Below are 14,896 nucleotides of genomic sequence, written 5' to 3'. Positions count from 1 at the left end.
AAAGCAGGCTTAATTCAGGGGCAGACGTCAGAACGTGACCCATTATCGGTGCATATCGGTGGCAGAAGGGCAGAATTTAAATTGCAACCTAGAAACAGGAATTCGTTAGGGGTAGAAAACTGGATGACCCCAAGAGAACTAGTTTCGGATGTCTAACTCAAGCTGATCCGAGATGGAGAGATGGTGAAACTCTCTCCGAAAGGAAAAACCCAAGAGGCGTTAAGCAAGCTCTGGTTTAATCGCGCGAATCGATCCCTGCAATTGACGCAGGTCCTAAGGTGCGTCCGTTCGTCATGCAATGTTAACCTTCACGAGTGTGGCGATTAGTGAAGAAAAAGGTTGCTTTTTTCGTACCTTTTGCTAAGCTGTCGCAATTTGTCCGTAATTGGTCGGCGGGTCCTTTGAGGGAGCATTCAAAAGGGTGGCTTCGATAACGCCCGCAGTGGCCCGCGATTGAATATGCACCGAAATGGGGACGTGGCCGGTATTAATGGGATTCTCCATGGCCTGATTGCTTGGCGAACCAAGCGGCATTAGAAAGCGCGCTAATGAGATTACATCCTTCTTCCGCAGGTTCAAAGACAGCAAGCAAAGCTGCCAGCTAAAAATGGGCGAAACCGATGAGAAGGAAACCGCACCGGCGGCGACAACAAACGAAACGCAAAAACCGGAAACTCCCCAACCAAGCGCGGACGGGTCCGAGGTAGAGCCGAAGGAGACGGAAAAGCTGCTCGGAAACGTCACCTCGGAGCAGGAGCCGGTGGCCACGGACGAGAAGCCACAGACCAAGGCCGGTAGCGAAAGTGTCGCTGTGCCGAACGGAGAAGAGATCATCAACATACCGGAAGAGGAGGTCGGTGGCGGGGGCACGACCGAGGAGGGCAAAAAGGACACCGTCGAGGAATCGGGCAAAACGGACAAACCTAACAAGGTACAGGCGGAGGAACGCGAGGTAAAGCCGAAGAAGGTCCCAGCGGGCGCATTCAAACTGCCCGGCTTCTTCAACAAGAACAAGGACAAGCCCAAGGAAGCGGACGGCGCAGACAACGAGCTGTTGGAAAAGAACGGTGGTGAGCCCGGGGAGGGCAAGGACGCAGCCAAGGCTGCCGAGGAGGGCAAGGCAGGTGCGGAGGAGAAACCGAAGCGAACGGGTGGATTCTTCGCCAACCTGAAACTACGCAATCCATTCGCCAAGAAATCGGCAGCTCCGGAAGGTGGTGCAGAGGGCGCAGATAAGGTGCCTGAGGAGGAGGAAAAGGACGAAGTGACGGCGGAAGCCACAGACAAACCGGTCGGAGCAGAAGAAGTGGCTGGAGACGCTCCCGAAGAGAAAAAGCCCACGGACGAGGAACCGGACGTGCAAGCACCTCGCAAAGGACTGCTGGAAGCGTTGCGAGTGCCACTGGCAAGCATTATCCCGAAGCGTTTTAAGCCGGTTGCAAATGGAGAACCTGAGGACGACATTGAACTGGGCAAGACACCGAAGAACCGAGCTGGACTGGCCTCGATGGAGACATTGGACGACTCGCTGAAGGACGCCGACACTAAGGACACGGTGGACAAGGCTGGTGCCAACGGGACGGACGCGGAAGCGTTGGTTAAGTCGGATGACAAGGAGGCGAAGGATAAGGCGGCCGAGGCGGAAGAGGACGCTCAGGAACGTAGCCTACTGCAGCGAGTGCAGTCCTATCGGTGCTCAGTCGGTAAGTAACGCAGGAATACAACTACCTAACCTATAGCTATTCTGCACAAGTACTTAAGTACCTAACCTCTGTCTCTATTGTAGATGACATCGCCATCATCGCCGGAGTGATGATCTTCTTGATCCTGGTCGCGTTGATCATCGCGTTCACCTTCGTAGGCAAGAGCGAACCAATCACGGCTCCAGTACGTGACGGCAAGTACATCGAGACGGTGACGAACTGCGGCCGTGTCGAGGGCATCCTTGAGGACGGTTCGTTCGCGTTCCGAGGTATCCCATATGCAGTGCCACCGGTTGGACCGCGGCGCTGGAAGGCGGCCCAACCTATTGAGAACATTGAGCACTGCTGGAACGGCACGCTAAAGGCGCATAACTCCACGGATGTCTGCTGGCAGTTCTACGCCGATGGCAAGGTAGATGGCGCCGAAGATTGCCTCACGCTAGACGTCATTACTCCCCACGTGCGCTACGACAATCCGCTACCAGTTGTGGTGTTGGTTGGTGCTGAATCCTTCACCGGTGACTCACCCGGCAAGCTGCGTCCATCGACTCGATATGCTCGCGCACGAGACGTCATTTTCGTGCGTCCAAACTTCCGGTTGAATGTGTTCGGTTTTCTGGCGTTGGAGCAGCTTACCAAGGCAACACATCCACCTACTTCCGGCAACTATGGACTGACAGATCTGATCGTGGCACTGAAGTGGATCCAGCTGAACATCCCGCACTTTGGAGGTGACCCGAAATCGGTGACGTTGTTCGGACATCGAGCTGGTGGAACGCTTGTTACTGCTCTTGCGTCATCAAACAAGACGAACAAGCTGTTCGCACGAACCTGGGTGTCTTCCGGTGCGTCCATCTTCCCTGGCAAGCCGCTGGTTGACTCTGAGAAAGCAAATGCACTCTACATGGGCAAGGTTCGGTGCGAAACAGCCGAGTGCCTGTTGGACAAGGAGGACGAAGAGATCCTCGACGCGGTACCGGACGTATGGCGTCGCACTTTCCCCGACCTACCGGCCGCTGATGAGAACACGACAGCCCAGCACGAGTGGCTCGTGTTGGATGGCAACATCATGCAGCAACACCCGGCTGACGTGTGGAGCGCGGACGTATCCAACACCGTGCGGTACGTGATCGGGTCTACAACCCACGAGGCGCACAACTCAAAGCTACACCTGAAGTACACCGAATGGACTCCGGAGCTGGTGACACGCCATGTCAACGAGAGCGTAGTCGGGCAGCTGGGACTTACTGAGGAGGCACTACGTCGATATAACGCCACCTATCAGGGTCTGGTTGCGATGGTGTCGGACATCCGCACCGTCTGTCCACTGCTCACGATCACGGAGAAGCTGCAGAGCTCACAGTTCTACGTGGTATCGCAGACGGGTGGCGAACTGGGCATGGCCGACGTTGACTCCGACGTACAAGCCATCTTGGGACGTTACGAACCCAAGACACCCGAACAACGGCGGTACGTGACGGCGATCCAACAGCTGTTTTACCACTATGTATCGCACGGGGAGATCAAGCACGAGCTGCGGAGAAAGCTGCTCGACGTCGGCCAGGACGCGCTGCCGACCTACAACACCGACAATTGCCTGTTCTGGATCAAGAACGATGTTGTGCCGCGCTACGCACGGCTTGATTAAGGTGCCAGGAGTGAACCAAAAATCAACGACTTGACAGATTGACGGACGGACGGCGAAAGACCGGTTCCGGCGAGACGGACGAAGGACGAAGGACGAACGACAGTAGGACGTCATGTAACAAAACGCGGGACTCGGTTCCCGAGGGCAGTTGTAGCGTTTAAGTATCGAAAATTATAAACCACAATCTTTAAGACAATGCGACCAGTTATACACTATACAATTATACAAGTATGTAATCGTAGTAGCCAAGCCGATATTTGAACCGAGGAAAGAACACAGCCACACTTGCCAAACCGCGGAAAGTCGCTCCTGCAGAGGGTCCTGCACCCAGACATAGCTCAAGAGCCTTTTAGAATCGGAAAATTAGTGAGAAGGCTGTAGTTTCGCTACTTCCTTTGTACTAGTTTACCCTTCCGAGCGCATTAGAGGGAAGGTTTTGATAAACACTTTTTCTCTGGATTTTTTGTACTACATATTGCGATCCTGACGGAGGATGATCCTTAGCTGTAATATTCGTAGCGACAGTATTCCGGATGGCGAGTGTCTGTGTGTTTATGAGCTCAACCCATCAAAATCACCTTTTGCAGCATTATTATCATCAAATATCATGATTATCATCACACAATGAGCGAAAGTAGATTTCATACGCCCGGAAAAGAGGGCACGACCGGTGTCGCCTTCTAGCTGGCAGCTTCATTTTCGTATGCAATTCGACGTTGGCTTGTTCAGTTTGATTTTCCGCGCTCCGTTACATTCTGGGGCATTTTGTGGCTTTTTAATATATATGTAAAAGTAGCGAAGGTTGAGTTTTCTCTTCTTTGAAAAGAAGTATGAGCTTCTATTTTTCATCTAAAAACTAACCAATATAATGCGTTGCCGTTTCTAAGCAAGGAAATGGTTTGAGAAATCTAATCATGAAACTCTCATTTTGTACGCATACTAACTTATGAGTACACCTTTCACAGGTCTCTTCTTGGGAGACTGCAGGATAAATTTTAGCATTCAAAGTAAGAATAGATAGCAGGAACACGACTAGAACTGAGACGGTACGCAACGTTGAGAAATTAAATGAAATCGAAATGACATACGTGTAAAGACGTTTAAGGTAATATGGTACAGCAAAGTGTGAATGTTTAATATATTAAAAGCAAAGTTTACGCAACCTGAACAGAGTCGTATGAGATAAGTTGAACAAGATCAACAAGGACATAGTTTTGATCAAACAGGATGAAAAGGACAAAGGTCATATGTGATTGAATGACTAGAGAATGGAAATAAAGGGAAAAAGTGAAGGAGAAAGAGTGAGTTGAAAAGATAAGGTAAACGCGAAGAGGTGTTAGCGATCGTAATTTTAGCAGAAACCCGCAGGCGAACGCATCCTACGTGTATTTGTTGTAATTTATATTCTATTTGATAGTTTTTAATTACGATATGTCCTACTTTACGGTCATTTTACACTCCTCCACCTGATAGGCATTTCCGAGGCGTTTTAAGTTTTTTTCTACCCCACTTTCTGCAACATACCTAACATAATCGTGTAAAATCTACCCCTTGGCTTGTGTGTATGTTTATGCTATAAAGTACCCGTACCGCTTAAGTTAATTTCTGTCCGACTACTCTAAAAGGTCAACTACTACCGAAAATAAGGTACTACATAATGACGCTACAAAAAACAGGAACGCGAACGAGGCAACCAATGAGCGATCCTGTACAATTTGAAACCGTGAACAATACTCAGCCAATGCTCCTGTATGCATTTACTTCAGTCAATCCAGGAGAAACTAGTTGAACATCCTATTTATCGTACTAGCGATGCAGCTCTTCTTTTGCTACCGCATATTTCTTTGTCACAATTCAGACACATAAAACAACGTACAGTTTCAGCATCATTAGTCGTGAGCGTTCGTGCAAAAATGCAGCAGTAGCATAAAGAGTACGAGAGGTAGTGAAATAGAACGAGGAAGCGATGCAATCTGTAAAGTATTAGCATGCTATTGAAACAAAAGGAATGAAGTAAAATATACACCCTTGTTTGGAAAGTAACTGTTTCTTTCTAGTATTTCTTTCTAATAGAGGTATCCGAATCTTAGTTTAGTTTTTAGCATGTATTTTTTGTATTGCTTTTTGTCTGTTTGCTGCTTCATAACTAAGTGTTTAAAAGACCATAAGACTTGCGTTTGAAAAATAACGTCATTTTTATTCTGCAATTCATTGAGTAAAAAAATCGTCAAATTAGCTACATATAGTACACGCTGGCTTCCAACCTGCTTCGCAAAAAGCTTCACAAAGTAAAAAACATTCAGAAAACGTATGGATTATAAACATTTTGCGACATCGGTTCGTGCCAGGGTTATCAGTTGCTGCCCTTACTCAGTATTCAGTCGATAAATACGACATCTACATTCGCTCAAGGCGGCCAAGTATGTTTGCCCTGGAGTAGCACGAATCGGACAAATATCAAGGATACTTTCGCTCATCGGCAGATGCTGAATTGAACGCTGGCCATTATTGGTGCACCAGGTGGCGAGGATCTTGGAACTTTCTACATATGATGCGACAAGCGTGTCTTTGTCGTTCAGGTGCACTTGGGCGCAACGGTACATGAGAGTTTGCACACGCGATCCCTCAAACGTGTGTTGAATTTGCAATACAAACGATTCGTTGCTTTTCTCGATAGTGGCCAACACCAACGTCGAAGGTTTATCTACCGTCGGTCGGGCGCTGATCAGAATCAGGCCGCTGGAAGCGTTGTAGCTCATCGAAGAGAACGTTCCGGTAATATTTAGCAAATGATGCTCAATCTGTTGAGTCGGCTTATACTCGTAAAACCAAACGGATTTGAGCTTACACACCAAGAACCCACCACACGGAATGACCGACGTGGGTTCTACTGGACAAATCTTCACCACGGCAGTATAATCCTGATTCTCAAATCCCACACGGAACTCTTCCAGCAGCTGGTCCGGTTGCCGAATGTCGTACACGTACACGGAACCACGTTGCGATCCGAGGTATAGGAACTTAGAACGCTCCTTATCGAATGCGCACGACCACAAAACTGCGTCTTGGCTCGGCGTGATTGTGCTCTGAACCGAACGGCTTTGGATGGAGAAAATCTTTACCGTTTTCTCCATAGTGGCACAAGTAAACAAGTCATCGGAAGCATCGATGGCAATGTCTCGCACGGAACGGCTCGATACTAGCAGAGTAGATCCCCCACCGGTTAAGCTAAATTCAGGCACTAGCATCATCCTGACGGAGTACCCGGGAAAGAGTGGCAGTGTGGACTTTTGCGATATTAGCAGTGTCTGTTGTTTGGCTGCGTACGCCATCACCCGACAACCTGGATCTCGCGTTATCTCCAAGTTCTTCTCCATGAACAACCTGTAGCTTGTCCGGCGGGCTGCCGCACCCTGCAATCCATTATCGCCCATCTGTAGAGGAAGCGCATGCAACTCCTGTTGCTGGGTTTTGTATCTTTCTATCATCTTGCGACAATGCATTAGCTCCACTTGCACAACCGAAAGCTTTATAGTTAGCTCAGTGTTCTTCTTTTTTTCTATCTCAACCTGTTCCCGCAACATCTCCTCTTCCGTATTATCCACTGCTTTTATACTCCTAGCGAAGATGAAGCGCATGTCGCGCACGGTTGCTTTCGCTTTACATGTTGCGCAAGAACGGGTAGCGGCAGTTTTATCCTGTAACCACCGCTTGATGCAAGACATTCCGAAGAGGTGACCACATTTTAAGGACACCACTCGATGATCGCCAGTCACCGTCCATTCGTCCAGACATATAGAACACACTGTTCCGTCATCGTCTTCGGCATATTTTGCTGAGCTGGGGGGTTTAGTTGATCGCTCTGGTGTGTCGATTCTTTTGCGCTTTTCTGCAAAGAGATTTTTCGATTGAACAAAATCATCATTTCGCTTTTCGGATACTTGAAGCCAACAAGAAACCTATTATTACTACTAACTACAATGAGACGTAGACAACTCCTCCGCCGATGGTCTTCCAGAGTTTCTGGGAGAATGCGGGCTGTAATCAGGTGGTAAGTTTCTAGACGATACGATAAACATATCGGAATCGAGTTCTTCCATAGCAAATTGGTCATTGCTTTGATCTGTTGAGATGTCGATGATAGACTGCACTTCTGGTTCATTGTTAACGTTGTTGAGCAGAATAACAGGAGAAAACATGCCTTCTTGAATGCGCGCCAGCTCGATTTCCATATTTACGGTGGGATTGTCCATGGCGTTTGATAATGGCTGTTCGAATATCTCCACAGAAACATTGTTCGAACTTTCTCCGGGCAACGGAAGGCTGTTTTCCAAAGGAACGCCTTGGGATGGTTCTCCAAGTTCAGCTCCTTCATCCGGGTCTTCTGGTACGGCATCGTTTGATTGGTCCATTATTGAGTGGTAAGCATTTGTTATTTAAACATTTGAGAAGTTTCAGTAAAACGATCGATTTATTTGCAAAACCAAGCGCAACAAAACGCATAAACAAATGGTTGACAGCACTTTTAGCGAACCAAAATTCAGAACGTTAATGACGTTTCAAAACTAATGTCTGCAATGGCGCAAACTAAATTTGTTCATATGAGCATTTTGACCACCCAGCTTATTTACAAGAAATTTCCTATCTGGTCATGGTGGCGCAGTACAAAGCTTTTTTTATTTTACATCTTTTACGTTGATTTCTGGTATTAGCTATATGATTCATTCAGCATAGCAATTAGTTCCTGAATAAAATCATTTACTTGATGTTGACCATTTTCTTTAAACATTATGTGTGCATGAAGAACGAATGGATAATAAACAATTGTTTTCAAAAACTATGCATAAAGTAACAAAATATGCTAGAGCATTAGATTTAGCTCATATTTTCAACGGTTATACGAACCACGTGTAACCCTGCTTTGTAACGCGTGGAATGAGCTGTTCGAAGCGTGTCTCTATCAAATTTATTTTATTTAGCTTAATATTGATCTATATCGTTAGATAGATTGATTTTCTATCGGATGGTGAGCTTTATCCTCATTTCAAATTTAATATGTTTCAGGCATCAACGAGAGCCCTAACCTTCAATCAATCACTGAATTTACAAGCGCTGTGGGCACCGTGTGCTCAAACGAAGTAGTTCCTCAAATTAACTGCCATTGTGATGAACTCGAAAAGGAAAATGTTTTTAATTTAGATATTTGTTAGTAGCATGTGAAAGTTAACGATTTGATTTTAAAAAAATATGAAACAATTGTTTTTATTGATTTTTATGCTTTCGAGTTATAACACATAGCTCAAATGCATCTTCGGCAAAAAGCCAAGCAACAATGGAGCATGACTTCTCAATCGTTTGGTATAAACCGTATAGCCACCCTCAAGGCAGCATAGCATTCTGACATTACTGCATCATCAAAAGGCAGCCATTGCTGAAAAATATCGCATTCGGTGAGGTTGCGTGAAAAGTGAAGAAAATCGAGAAAACATTTGGATAAAACGCAGGTTGATCGGCTGCCGAAGCTGTAAGTAGTGCAATGGATAGTGATTTATGCTAGCATATCGTTTCTGTTTTCGCCAAAACACTTTATCCTAATCGTCCGTCCGCAAATCGATCCGCCCGTCATGTAGTGTTGTGCGCGCGTGTGTGCTGTACCTATGGCTATGCGATGAGGGGCTTGGGAAGAGAGTAGCATCCATATCAAAAAAAGTTAGTGGTCGAAAGCCAAATGGACACACCCAGTCGTAAAAGCGCCCGTTGGTGTAGATTCGTGATAAATTAAATGAAGTTAATTGGATGTCCTCCATCGCATTGCAGTGGAGACGAAAAGGGCATAGATTTCACTGGAGAAACCTGACCGCCGCCGCCGCCACCTCCTGCAAATATTTTCCATTCCGCACCGCCGCGGACTCCCTCCGTCGCACAAGTCCGCTCCGGAGCTGTGGTGTGAAAAATCGATATTTGCTACAACATACCCCGTTTTCGCTCGCGGATCGAATTTGCTACGCAGCCAACACACTGCGACATTTCGATTGCGTACGTCCAAGAATTGGGTTCTCGTGCCAGTTCAGTGCAGTGGAAAATGGGAGGAAGATCCACACCCAAATACGTACTTATATCTGTTTCTCTTTGAAGTGGCACTTGATAACACTGCAGGTTTCAATTGCATCGCATCATTTCGTACGAAATATCTTAGGTACGTAAACCGTTAGCCCGCATTCCTTCCATTAATGGGTCAGCTACTGCGAAGGGACTCCCCACGTCTCAATGCGTACGATTTCTAAAAACCCAATGGTTTACTCCAGGGTCTGCTTGTGTTTTGACCCCAGTCTCCTGATTGGGTGAATCGGAATTCATGCCGCACAATGCACACTAAGCTGCCCTGTACACGCCCGATTACGTCATCATCATTCGGTGGGTTATTTTTAAATATTACCAGCTCCGGTGGCAGCGTGCAGCAATGATCATCGTGAATCGAGCTGAATCGCCTCCCACTTTCCATCCCCTTTGAATAAGAACGATGCGCATTGGGAAGCTGACTGCGTTCGTGTATTTGTGTTCGTCATTTCCGTTAAGCATAGTGCTGTTGGAATTCTGGACAATTATGTCATCTCGGCGCGATGAAAGCATTGCAAGCTATGCGACAGAGCATTTATAAGTATATGTAAAAGTTACATATTATGCAAAAATGTTGTGCACTAGCTAGTCATCAAAACGTGTGACAACATCGGTCATTCGTCATGGATTTTTAATGCACGCAAAGTTTTATTTTTTGTTTGTTATAACTTCTTTGTTTGCCAGCCTGATTGAACGTGGAATTCGATGCCGTCATACTGGTGCTGGTTTTTAGTGTATGGTGTATCACCAAACGCGTACGATAAGATAAGGAAACATGTTTCCTCCATAGTCCAAGGCGCGGTGTTCCTTGGAAAAAAGATATTGCTATGAAACTTTGTACGGAAGATCACCTTGCAGTTGTTATTTGAAACGTAACCGATGTACTTTAAGGCTTGTAAATCTCATCGATACCTAAAATTTCCGGTAAGCTTATTCGTCTCTCCCAAAAAGGGGGCGCATTTTTGGACGTTATAGCCGTATCACTATTCTAACGCGTTCAGTGAAATCAACGTTCAAGGGTGTTCGTATTAATCGGATCAAATTCAATTGTCTGCCTCCCATCCATGATTATGTTGTGTTTTTCTCAACGAATCTGGAGAGTGGTGAAAATGACTTTAAAGAAAACTGGAAGAGAATTGGGAAGAGAAAGTCGCTGAGAAACCTAAATAGAGAGAAACTGAGAGAGATATCAAGAGAAAGAGTGAAGTGGGTATGTAAATCGAGAGAAACATTTGCAAATTTGTAAATGTAAAACAAAACGTGTGTGGTGACTGCCTTGGCGTGCTTTTGATATCGAGTGAACATGAAACCACCCAAGCTGCAGAGTGCCTACGTACATGGAAAAGGCGGAAACAGTAAGCAAAATTGCCACGGATGACTAGATTTCGTTGTTATGTTGTTGGGTTACTTTCCGGCAGCACTGTTAACGATTGAGACGAATCTATTCATGCCATTTGAAATCCTTTGCTTTCGATCAAACAAGAGGTTTTTTCGAAATCGATGAAATAATCTAAATAGAATTGAACTGGTTTTTTGCCTGAAGTCGTGTAAACCAATAGATGGAAATTAATTTCTTACCCATATTATGTGAATTCTTCTGGTGAAAATCACTTCATGAAATATTATTTTGATCATACAAAAATTACACCCATAATTAGATCACCGTTCTTTGGTTGTATATTTGTACTGCTCACATGGTAGAATTTAATATTTGAACATTTAAAGAAGTGTCCACGTAACGTAGCCACGAACCTACCGCCTGGTCTAGCACATAATAGTTTTTTCGACATCTTTTTTTGAAAGTTCTCTTTTCTCGCATACTCCTGCATTCACCCGTGTATCAGTAGTTCTGCAAGGAAGATAACGAATAGTTCGTTTGGATGGGAGAAAGATTTGCAGTAAAGTAAAAGTTTGCTAAACTTTTCTTTATTTGATAAAAAAATGCCAGGGACTTCGATTGGTTGTATAATGTAGTAGACTATATGAACGAAAAACCAACGAAATTTAGCATATTTTGTTATCTGTAAAATCTGACCGTTGCTCCTTTATCTCTTTCTCTTTCTCTGTATCTCTCTGTTTTCTCTCTGTTTCTCTCTTTCTCTTTCTCTATCTCTCTGTCACTCTTTCTCTCTCTGTCTGCCACTTCTTGGTTGGTGAAAAATGTAAAAAAAAAACACTCATGTGGGCCAACTCTTATGTTCTTCTTTCGTACGCGCGGCGCGATCACGTGGACGGTAACATGTGTTCGGTGAACCGGAATTCAAACAAATCCCACTCTCGACTTGATACGGGTGCTGATGGAAAGCAGCAGTAGCTGGTGCTGCAGCATACTTTCCAACGTCGGCAACGAAAGAAGAACAGAAGTGAAGCGGGGCGGGGAGCGAAGAGTGGACGACACCATAATACGATCGTACATACAGACATAGACACACACACACACCCGGGCATCTCCCGGCTATCTTCGGTGTGGGAAGTGCATGCTCACTAGGTAGGATCGCCAGATCGTCTTCCGACTCTACTAATCTCGTCGGTGGCATCACTAGCAAGAAGTCATCACCAGCGGCCAGAAGAAAGGGGTCAAAGCACGAAAGAAGCGGCGGTGTGCGAAGAGCGAGCGGGACGGCAGCATGGCTCAGGCAACGGCTTCTACGACCGGCGCCCGGCAACCGTCCGGTGGTGAAGATCTGATGCCCACAACACCCACGGACGATGAGAATCTCTTCATCAACCCGTCCGATGGCCTACCGAACGAACATCCGGCCCTGCCGAGCGCATACGATTCCGACAACGAGTCGAACCCGGTGGCAGACGACGATCTGTTGGACGATCTGCCAACGTCGATCATAGTGACCAACATCCACTCGGAGGTGTTCGCCGACGAGACGTTAAAGGCGAGCCTGGAGGACCTTTTCCGGACGTTCTCCGAGCACACTACCTTCCAGTGGCTGAAGAGTTTTCGGCGGTTGCGTGTCAACTACGACAGTGCGCTGGCGGCTGCAAACGCCCGCATCCGGTTGCATCAGTATCCGTTCGGCAAGTCTGTCATCAACTGCTATCTGGCACAACCGGTGACGCCGGTATCAAACACGAACCTTAAGCCGCCTGCGCCGGTCAAGCAGTTCCTCATATCCCCACCCGCCTCGCCGCCGGCTGGTTGGGAGCCAGCCGAGGAGGGAGAACCCTTAGTCAATCACGATCTACTGGCAGCACTGGCGAGTCTAACGCCGGGCGAAAGCCATGAAATCCACGCCCAATCCGAGCACCATCCGGGAATCATACTGCACACTGCGGCGGAACAGCTGGAAGCAGCCGCAGCGGCTGCTGACGGTGCCGATGATGACGAGACGGGCGGAAAATCGTCCAGCATGGGTAGCAGCTTCGAGGACGATGATCCGGATAAGGAAAATTCGCCCGTCGTCGGGGCGAACGTGCGCAAATCACGTATCGTGCAAACACGCTGCCCCGAACGTAAAGGCTCCACCTAAATTGGGGGATTTTCCATTGCTAGATTTCTGCTGCTCGATCCTCGAAAAGACGGATTGGCCAGTACTCAAAATCGGGGCGTGTTGCCACCGTTCTGAAGTGAAATCCTTCCTAAAGGGTTCAATGATGAGTGGCATGTAAAAATGGAATGGCCCTAAAATATGTTGAATATTGAAATTCGATTCTTATTTTAAACAAGTTCGCATTGGTCGCCGATCCCCATTTAGTCTTGTTTAGAGGAAGGCGAATCGGTTGTAGCATAAATTGCAGTAAAGGTGCAGAAAGAATATCATTATTACGATATCAGTCCGCGAGTCGGTCGCCCTAAATATGTACGATACAAATTATGAAGTTATCGGTTGCGTTTACTTGTTATTTTGATAAGGTTGCGTGTTAGATCCAATTTGGATATGAATTTTTCTTATAGAGAAAACAAGCAAAAATACGATACATTAAGCATGCGCGTCTCTATCAATCAGAATTTATTTGGGTAACGTTTTTGTTGTTTTGATTTCATTGAATTGTTTTATTGTGGAATGAAGCGAATGATACGTATCGCAAAGTTGATACTCATGGTGAAGGAGAGCGAATTCTCAAATGTACAAGCTGTTCTGCTATTCTTATGTGATTTTTCACCTTTAACAATAAAATCTGTTTAGTTGTATTGTGATATATACGCATATTTTTTGTATTCAAATCGCTCTTCTGCAATCCATTTAGTCATATCAGTTGGTGCTCTCTCCACGCTGGTTGGTTAATTAGTTGATTGGTTTGTTTTTACGATAAGTTGTCGCTCCCGAATGGCTCAGACATACTGTTGACTGTGTTGTTATGGCCCTGGTGTCGAATTTAGCTTTGTTGTGCTAGACACCTTATTCTTAACGACGTAGATTGAACTCTGTAAGCATATCGGAATGGTTTTAACAATTTTTGTCATTTATATCACAGCGCAGGCTGTTAGTGCAAACAAAACCGTTCGTAATCCGCATATGGGATGTTTGAAACACAACCGGGGAGGAGAAAATGTCCTTAACGCATTCTTCCGTTGTATAATAACAAGGTCATGAGTACACACACGGAACGAATAAAATGGCGATTCGTGCGACGATCCGAGGCGAATCTATAACTAAATCCAATCAAAAGGTATCGCAAAACAACATGTATCGCATAATCTTAGAAAATCGCTCTGGAAGGAAGTGAGTGTCCTTCCATCGTTTGTTTGTAGGAAGACTTTGCTCTTGCCCCGATTGCTTGATGCTGGGTGTTTGAGGCCGGAGGATCGGGTCAGGACGATGAATTTGTGTTTGTATGTGACGTATTTCATGAACAATAACGATGCTGTTGCTATATCAGATGTGTTGTTACCTTTCCACTCTCGTATATATGTAGAAGAGAAATATGCATGTATTTTTGTGCGCTCGGGTCGGACATCCTCTATTTGTGTCCCCGGCCGTTTTATAAGTGTTATATCTATTTGGCGATGATGGATCAATCGGTCCATTAGTTGGTGTGCTCACCCGAGATTTGCCCCTATATCTCTGTGGTATGGTTCGGTTTTTGGAACATTTTTTTCTATATAAATCTTTTTAAGCTGTACTTAAGTGAGGTGCATCACGAAAACGCGCGCCACCAATGTCATCGATATAAAAAACATCGTTAACCTTTTGATCTACAATGTAGAGATGGCGTAGAAAAACCACTTTTAGCGCCCAGGCGGCGTGTTGATTGGAACAGGCCTCTAAGCGGTAACTACTTCCAGAGGATGCGGCATTTATCGTTAGAGCCTGTATCTAGATGCAAGCAGAGTGACGGCATCCTACGGGAAAATGAAGCTTGGTAAAACAAATCAAACATTGTATCAGCAAAATATGGAATATTGATTTAGTTAGTGCTACTTATCAAAATTTATAAATGCTGACCAATGCTGTACAATGCATGTAGCTTG

The 14,896-nt window shown here is 45.8% G+C and overlaps 3 protein-coding genes across 3 annotated transcripts; 2 read left to right on the top strand and 1 right to left on the bottom strand.

Moving 5' to 3' along the window:
- The first annotated feature begins 607 nt into the window (after positions 1–607).
- Positions 608–5,370, top strand: LOC128722530 (neurotactin). Its single transcript, XM_053816200.1, has 2 exons — positions 608–1,703; positions 1,787–5,370. The coding sequence occupies exons 1-2, from the start codon at positions 608–610 to the stop codon at positions 3,349–3,351; spliced, it is 2,661 nt and encodes an 886-aa protein (XP_053672175.1). The 3' UTR covers positions 3,352–5,370.
- Positions 5,371–5,667: 297 nt separating this feature from the next.
- On the bottom strand, positions 5,668–7,763 carry LOC128725007 (E3 ubiquitin-protein ligase RFWD3). Its single transcript, XM_053818725.1, has 2 exons — positions 7,328–7,763; positions 5,668–7,240 (listed from the first exon to the last, which is right to left on the bottom strand). The coding sequence occupies exons 1-2, from the start codon at positions 7,761–7,763 to the stop codon at positions 5,718–5,720; spliced, it is 1,959 nt and encodes a 652-aa protein (XP_053674700.1). The 3' UTR covers positions 5,668–5,717.
- A 1,002-nt stretch (positions 7,764–8,765) lies between these two features.
- On the top strand, positions 8,766–13,675 carry LOC128725400 (protein sarah). The gene is made up of 2 exons (XM_053819142.1): positions 8,766–8,875; positions 11,777–13,675. The coding sequence occupies exon 2, from the start codon at positions 12,096–12,098 to the stop codon at positions 12,951–12,953; it is 858 nt and encodes a 285-aa protein (XP_053675117.1). The 5' UTR covers positions 8,766–8,875; positions 11,777–12,095; the 3' UTR covers positions 12,954–13,675.
- Positions 13,676–14,896: the final 1,221 nt, after the last annotated feature.

The sequence above is a fragment of the Anopheles nili genome, chromosome 3, assembly GCF_943737925.1.
Source record: "Anopheles nili chromosome 3, idAnoNiliSN_F5_01, whole genome shotgun sequence".
Lineage (NCBI taxonomy): Eukaryota > Metazoa > Arthropoda > Insecta > Diptera > Culicidae > Anopheles > Anopheles nili.
The sequence above is the reverse complement of the archived record's forward strand: the minus strand, read 5'-3'. Positions and strand labels throughout refer to the sequence as shown.